The 7,911-nt window shown below is 31.8% G+C and overlaps 1 protein-coding gene across 1 annotated transcript; it reads right to left on the bottom strand.

The window, feature by feature from the left end:
- Positions 1–868: 868 nt before the first annotated feature.
- LOC133205874 (uncharacterized) lies at positions 869–7,603 on the bottom strand. Its single transcript, XM_061341761.1, has 3 exons — positions 7,193–7,603; positions 1,438–1,561; positions 869–1,270 (listed from the first exon to the last, which is right to left on the bottom strand). Exons 1-3 carry the CDS (start codon positions 7,319–7,321, stop codon positions 1,209–1,211), a joined length of 315 nt encoding a protein of 104 aa, XP_061197745.1. The 5' UTR covers positions 7,322–7,603; the 3' UTR covers positions 869–1,208.
- Positions 7,604–7,911: the final 308 nt, after the last annotated feature.

The following is a 7,911-nucleotide window of genomic DNA, read 5'->3' as shown; positions in this document are numbered from 1 at the left end:
AAAAGTAACTTTCAAGGTCAGAAAGGGGCACCCTACCATTTCTAAAATAAATATGTTTTTATTACAAACTCCGAGTTATTAATCTCTTCGTGTACAATAAAAAGAACTCTGAAAAAAAATTTAAACTTTCAAAACGGTGTTCAGGGCTCATTCAATATATTATTATTTTCTTAATATCGATGTAATGAAGTTCAACTGTAGTTTAACTCAACAGCAGCATCAACTTTTCGTCATTTTAGAAAAAAAGTATGGAAGGCAACGACTTCCTTATGTAAAAAAGTACCATCTAATCATAAAGATAACGGTAAATAATTAAAAACCACCATCTTTACTAAAATTAAACAGAGCATGCTTTAAAAAAGCACCATTTTAACAATTAATAACCACAGCATATTATGAAAAAGAACAATCTTATCATGAAACAAATAACAGAAGGCAGCAATGGCGTTCCATACAGAAGAACAAATCTCAATTAAGGATACAGCAAAATATAGAACCAAATGAAGGAAAGAAATATTACAATTTTCATAATTATACCAGTGTTTCTATACAGAAATCTAATCTCCCAAGTTTCTTCATTATGGTCCACGATTTTCCCACTTTACATATTTATTCTTTATAAACAGTTAGAGGAGTACAAAAGGAGATCCATTTTCATAACATTATCAGTTTAGTAGCAAATATTAAAATAACGTGATATTTATTGTAAACGCTTAATTGAATCTCGAAATCCTTAGCTTTTGAACTGTTTTCACGAAGTTGCCCATTCTAAGTAACACGTGTATTTCTCATAACTCAAACCATCAATATGTAAGTACCTGGTGTTAACAGCTGTGGATGTTTTGCACAATCGCAACTGGCAGAAAAATTTATTTGTAGGACTATTTATTTTTATTAGTACATGCATGTAATATTTGTTAGTAAACATACTTTTCAGCACCAAATCAGTAAGACAGAAAAAAAAGCCCAGGCAGGATATAAACTCAGCGTCATTAAGAAGTTTCTTCAAACAATCACTTGTTTACTCATTTATGACATGAAATCTAGCTTTACCTATTTCTTCAATGTCAAAAACGCTATATACAACTATTGTATTAATTGTGCAACATCGTATAGTTTATTGTTGACAATGGAAATGGAACAGTTAAATATTAATGAGGCGGCACTCTGTACAGACTGGATTTGGATTTGGTACGGTCTTGGTGATTTTACTTCTGTACAAGCCATGGACCAGCCGGACACACTTTCCACAAACACAATGCTACACCACCTAATAGAAGAAACGGTAAATGTTAATAGAAAAAATGTATACTGACCTTGACAATTCAAGTTATATTGTTATCGGGTACACCACCATTTCCTATCATTTTATTAATTCTATAACAAGTCAGTATTATCTTACAAAAACGGTGACAAAAAAAATATTATCGTTCTCACCTCTTGTTTGTCTGTCAGTAGAAAATCTTTTTTGAGCCATTAGTCTTTTCAACTTTCCGTTGTCTCGGAGTTGGTTCAAATTTTTCAATAGCTGTCTTTTGAATTGATCATTTATCATCATTCGCTGGAAATTAAAGAGGGATGTAAAATGTTAATAATTGATTTTTATACGAATTTTTGTGATTGTGAACATCTAAAAAAAAACTAATTTAATGCTTCGTGAAATGTAAATAAAAAAATGTACAAAAATAACATGTGGAAACTGTCGTATTGAAATTTAAACTGATTTCAGAAATTCGTATCAGTTTAATTGATCAAAATTAATTCCATTCCTTCGTGTCTTGCAACTGTGATTGAACAAATTGTCATTTTAGGGTAAAACACTTCCAAATGACAGAGCTTGGGCTTTGATATTGATATTAGTAATTATGTTTTAGGATGTGGTGAATTTTCCTCAGCAGGGTATTGATGAAGGCCATGTTTGATAATTACCCGCGAGAATTTATTACCCTCCGCCTATGTACGCCATTTGATTAGATTTAGATTTAAGTTGGTTTCAACTTCTGACTAATTTTCATCACTTCCCAGTCTAACAATAGAATGAACTATTTAACATGCTGATTAATCAATCTTGTAATGAATATATTTTAATTTACTGTGATTTCACGTTGAATATATATCTGTGCCATTTCGAAATTTTACAAGCCCGATGAAGGTTAAAGTTCCAATTCTTTGCATGAGTTTGCTTTTGATGCACAATCTTCATTTTATTTGAAAATACCAAACGTAAAGATGTCGAGCGTAGTTAGTTTTCCACTTCGTGGAATTTGCATTACTTTCCAATTGTATTAAAATAAAAATAATTTGAAAAAAAAAATGTTAATCTTTTTTCTCATTTTTTACCAAGGATCATATCCTATTGGATTTTTGCGGTACACTAATTTCTTCATTTTTCGACAATTCTTGACACATGAGATTACTACTTTTTTATATTATGTGTTTAATTATAATATTGATAGAACTTACTCGTCCAAATCGTTCAGCCCTTTCTGTAAAACGACGTTTGCCCCCAATTTTAATTCATATTGTCTCTCTTTTTAAACATATTTGTCAATTCCTTCACGCAAAACGAAACGATTCCTGTGTTTTCGAATTGTAAAGGTATTTCGAGGTGTCTTTATTCCTATTGTCATAACAATGAAATTGTAATGACACTTTCATAAAGCCAAAAAAAAAATTCTTTACGATAAGAACAATATGTAAAACAAGATATTTTTCAAGACTTTTTTCAGGATGGATAGTCTTTGTTTCTAGTGGAAAATGTTAGCATCTTTAACATTTACATGTATTCTAAAAAAAAAAAAAAGACTAAACAAAGAGGGTGTTGCAGAAACTCGCGATTATTCCTTGTATCGAGAAGGACATTTAAATACCCACAACGCCTGAAGAGTTATGTCTAAATATAGATCGATAATACTAGGTAGATGACTTTATTTATACGGCGGGTATGTCCAGCTTGTTATAACGAAACATTTCACATTTTACAATTATTTCATGCATAGTTTTTCCTATCTTGTTGATTTATCCGACTTTAAATAAATACTATCCTATAGACTGGCGAGATGATAAGTTTTTTCACATCTATGGTCACTGTCGCCATAAGTTAGAACGATAAAAAGCACAATTAATGGCAAGTGCATCTCGCAAATCATTTTGAAAGATGTGCTGTAGACAGCATGCGTTAATTTTTTTTAATACGTATATAAAAATGTGTCCAATAATCACGCTGTTGATGCAATATCCAAAAAATTCCATTGAGTCATTTCAATTTAATTGTTTCAAGTAAAATCTGATCAACTAATTAACAAAACAATAATGAAACGAAATGAGTATGAAAAAATTAAATTATTTAAAATGAAAGTACTTTATTTTTTAAGACATCGCCACTAAATGTATGTCTTATTTGATTTAGATCACAATATCAAGGAAAACAATTTAATTCTGCGTGCATTTAAAATATTACCCATTAACTTCCTGACATTCTCTCCCTCTCTCTTTCTGTCTCAAGAGAGATGTTACATTGTACTTCCATTATTTAAGAAAAAAATATGTATGTACCAGCCATTCCAGGATTCGAACCCAATCTCGAGTAAAAGAATTTTTACTAAGAGTCCGCACGCTTTACCACCAGACCAGCTCCGATACTGAAGTATTTAGTGCTATTTTATGTGCACATTTTCCATTTCGGGTGGATAATAATTTTTATTCGATTTTTGTGATTTTCAAAAATATGCCTCTTTGAAACAAAAATCGGAAATTTCAGTTTTGAAGAAAAATCCTGTCTCTTTATGCGTATATCAAATTCATTCTCTTTCAAGGAGGCAATTTTCAGAACAATGGGGATTCCCTATTTGAAAAACAGAAAACGATACTTATTTTGCTATATGGCTAATTTACACTTCATTTAATGGCAATTTGGTAGTCGATATGCAGTTTCTAAATATTGTTCTACATTGTGCTGTATATACCGTTGTATCTGAAAAAAATTTAAGACCGTTTTCTGTTACTTGAAATTTTTGTTTTAAACTGCTACAACTTTAGGGAAAATAACAGAAGGACTGCAACACCCACTTTAGTTGAAATTAATGGATTGTTAGTAAGGTACATGTATTTTGCACTTTAACAACAACAAAAAATAAATAAGAAATAACATCGCCTAATTACAAAATATTTGAGAATTGTCGAGCCGATAAAATTAGCAACTCCTAACGGATTCAACTCATGCAGTTTAATACATCGAAGACAATTTCGCGATAAATACTTATTTACTCCCACTGGTTATAAATGCTGAACCCACTAGATTTCCTGCGTGATCCAGGTCATTATTAATTCAGAACAATTCTGTATGACTGTATTGGGTGCATTTTTAATTGACTTAATTGTACATTGTAGTCCCCATGCTGAAAGTACGTGTATAACAATTCAAGTCACTTTGCAGGAAAGAATGAGAAAAAATATTAAACTGACATGATATTTGTAAAGAAATTTAGGAACCGTTGCGTGGATGTACGACTGTAAATTCAATAAGGTCAAATCCCTTAGAATCACCACAAGTAGAGAAATACATTTGTTAGAACCTCTGAAGGAAATTAGTCCAAAGGTCAATTTAATGAACCTAATGTTTGGAGAATGTCGCTCACTTTTTGACAGATTTAAATATTAAGGCCATGTTTATAGAGCAGATGTCAAATAGAAGCTTTATGCGTCGATTAACGAACATTTTCTCACAGTAGCGCCATTGTCATATAGGGTCGGGAAAAAAAGGGTAGTTCAGTTATTTACAGTATGAAAACAAGAGGTGCGCTTGTGATTACAGTATCATGCTCCAGAATACGCAAAATGTTACAAATAATTCTTATCTAATTAAAAAAAAAAATAATAATAAAACGACATAAAAAGTATATTATAAAGTTCAGTAAGGTGCTTGGCGTTTAAAGAATCGATAGAAATAATTTTAAAAGAAAGAAATAATTACAGTGAATTGTTTTTTAAGATGGGATCATATGGATTTCTGGACAATGAAAAAGTCATCCCCGAATGTCAATCGACAGAAATCTGTTAATTACATGAAAGTTTTACTTTTTACGATTCGATCCTCCGTAAAAATGGAAGTAGAAACTTTTGACATTCTTATACTCCAATTTGACATTATGTATATTCCGTAAAAATGTCCCGTCAGAGAAATTTGGAAAATTCCAAACGCCATAGTGGAAACTCACGGGAATAATAATAAGTGAGAATGAGAAAGGCAATACATGTATGTGCCACACATAACTTGGAATTTGCTTTCAAGAAATTAAATTTGCAGCAATATATAAAATACATAAAGTCTGCGTATAGGGTTTATACTAGGGCTAAAAAATTGAGACAAGTTATGCGTTATTGCCTCATAGGAACAAATTTCAGACGGATTTCTGAAAATATGTAACACGCTTCTTGTAATACCGGAGATTTAAGTCACCGTCCAGTAGTTTTAGATTAGTCGAAAAAAAAATTCCATTGATAAAACTGACGCGTGGCGGTGATTGTTTTGTCAAAACTACAAGATACACAGCCGTTATGTTTTGTCTAAGTATGGGCTGAGGGACATTTATAAATATGTCGACAAAACGTAAATGCAAATACATCATTGAATCTCTCGGAATTTCACAATTGAAAGGCAGGAAACTCCTGGAAAGATATAAAGATCGTTGTGTCAGGAGAAACCTGACCGTTTTTAATTTTTCATGGCAAAGTTAAAATACCAAAAAATCCATCAAATTTTTATTTAAACAATATACTGATTCCTTCTTTTAAGGAAAAAGCAAATGAATACTTTATATTTACATTTGCAAATGTTTTCCTTTATTTAACACTATCTTAGCAAGGCAGTGTTTTTTTTTCCAGTACTTTGGGACTGGGGGCTGGGGCCCTCAGAATTGGGAATTTCAGCGTCAATTAGGCTAAATTGGGAATCTCCCAGAAAACCCAGTCACTTAAAAAGCATTGTCAAAAAGCTTTGTTTTTTGTCTTTGTATTACTTTAACAAACAATTGTTATAACAAATCAAGACTATTCTTAGTATGAATTATCTAATTACTTGCATCATGAACAATAGTGGTATGAATTATCTAATCATGAAGAAATCCAACATGGCTGAACAGCAAAACCTGCTTGAACTTCACTGAAAAACATGCAATAAACAAACTGAATTTAATCAAATATTTTGTAAGTTTTTCTTTGGGAAAGCTTCCACTACATTTTGGGAAAATACAGACATATTTTCAATTGGGACTGTTGCCGAATTTCGGCCCCAAATTGGCCCCAAAAAATCACTGCAAGGCGTAATTAATTCTGTGTTAAAAAAAAAGGAAAAAAAAGGGTTATTTCGTGTCCTTAACTTCATTGTTCAGCCATAAACGATTGACGTGATTCACAGTGTTTCATAAGTGGTAGACGAGTTCAAGACAATCATTTATACCGTTGAGGTTTGAAAAAATTAAATCATTTTATGGGTTTAAAACTTTTGTACTTAATATACGTTGTAAAGCAGTCTCAAATATATACACACGTATTGAGGTTTCATTTTAAAATTTTAATTGAGATATAGATACGGGTTGGCATGTGATCTACCATAAAGTCTCTTCGGGCTTTAATTGATTTGATCACATGACCAACCCGTATTTATATCTCGATAAGAGTTTAAAATATGATATCTTATTTCTTAATTAAATGATTTTCAAAAGATGAAGTAACACCAAATAATATTTTTAAAATAATTATTACAGAAATCGAACTGGAGAATATGTTCAAAATATTAAAATTAAGGAGGGGAGAAAGAACATTGTTGGAATGAGATATTGTATATTTAATAAATACTGTGTAATTGAATTTCCAAGAATAAAGTAACACAAAGTAAACTGAAATAAATTGCATACTAAAGAGATCAAACTGGACAATAATAATGACTACGTTTGTTCAGTATCAGAATTACGGCAGGGAAAAACATTGTTGGAATGAGTTATTTTATATTTAATTAATACCGTGTAATTGAATTTCCAAGAATAAAGTAGCACCAAATAATCTGAAATAAATTGCATGACTTAAATTTAAGTTTCAGTGGATCGAACTGACTAAAATTCTCCAGTAAAGCAGAGAAAGAAAACATTGTTTGAATGAGTTGTTTCATAATTTTTGAAATGTTTATGTAATATACCTGTTCTTCAGTTGGTTCGGCAAATTCGTCACCGTCCCCATAATACTGCTGTGGTTCCGAAGAGCAGATATAATTTCCGAGTAAAGTCAGAGACAGTACCACCAAACACATTAGATGTAAAGCATTCATGTCTGAGTGTTCTTTTAAGCCTCTTTCTGTTATTCTAGGGGGATCTAATGCGATCCTTGTCTTTTATAGCCGAATTTAGTTGAGAATGATCGAGAACACAAATTATCGCGTACTTAGTTCAAACCCACGTCTTCACGGATATGACGAAAATTTCTTCTCATTAACAGATCATCAGTGAAATTAATATTCCCGGATTACATTGTTAAAAACGGTTGACAATTGGCGTTTGCGACAAGTTCCGACGAGTGCGGACACTGGAGACAGATATCTCAAATCTCGCGGGGCGGAGTCTCTTTGTTGATGGCCAATTGCTTCGCAGGAATATTTCCAACACATTCTATTTGGTCCCGTGGTATATGTTTATGTGTGAAAAAATCAAATCAATCTTTCTATATAGAAATAATACAACTAAAATAATCGGATATTTATGCAGGGATACTAAGCATTAACTCCAAACTCCATTCCATCCATCAGAAATTTACTTCAACAATTATATCCGACCATATGCACGTTACTTAACCTCAAACGTGGTTGATCGGGATACTGATGATGAAGTTTTCCCTATTTTAAATAAAACCAAGTGAAAGAAT

This window comes from Saccostrea echinata, unplaced genomic scaffold, assembly GCF_033153115.1.
Source record: "Saccostrea echinata isolate AGI-Se365-2 ecotype Australia unplaced genomic scaffold, CSIRO_AGI_Sech_v1 ptg000054l, whole genome shotgun sequence".
In the NCBI taxonomy this organism is placed as follows: Eukaryota; Metazoa; Mollusca; class Bivalvia; order Ostreida; family Ostreidae; genus Saccostrea; species Saccostrea echinata.
This window is presented reverse-complemented; position numbering and strand designations above follow the sequence as displayed.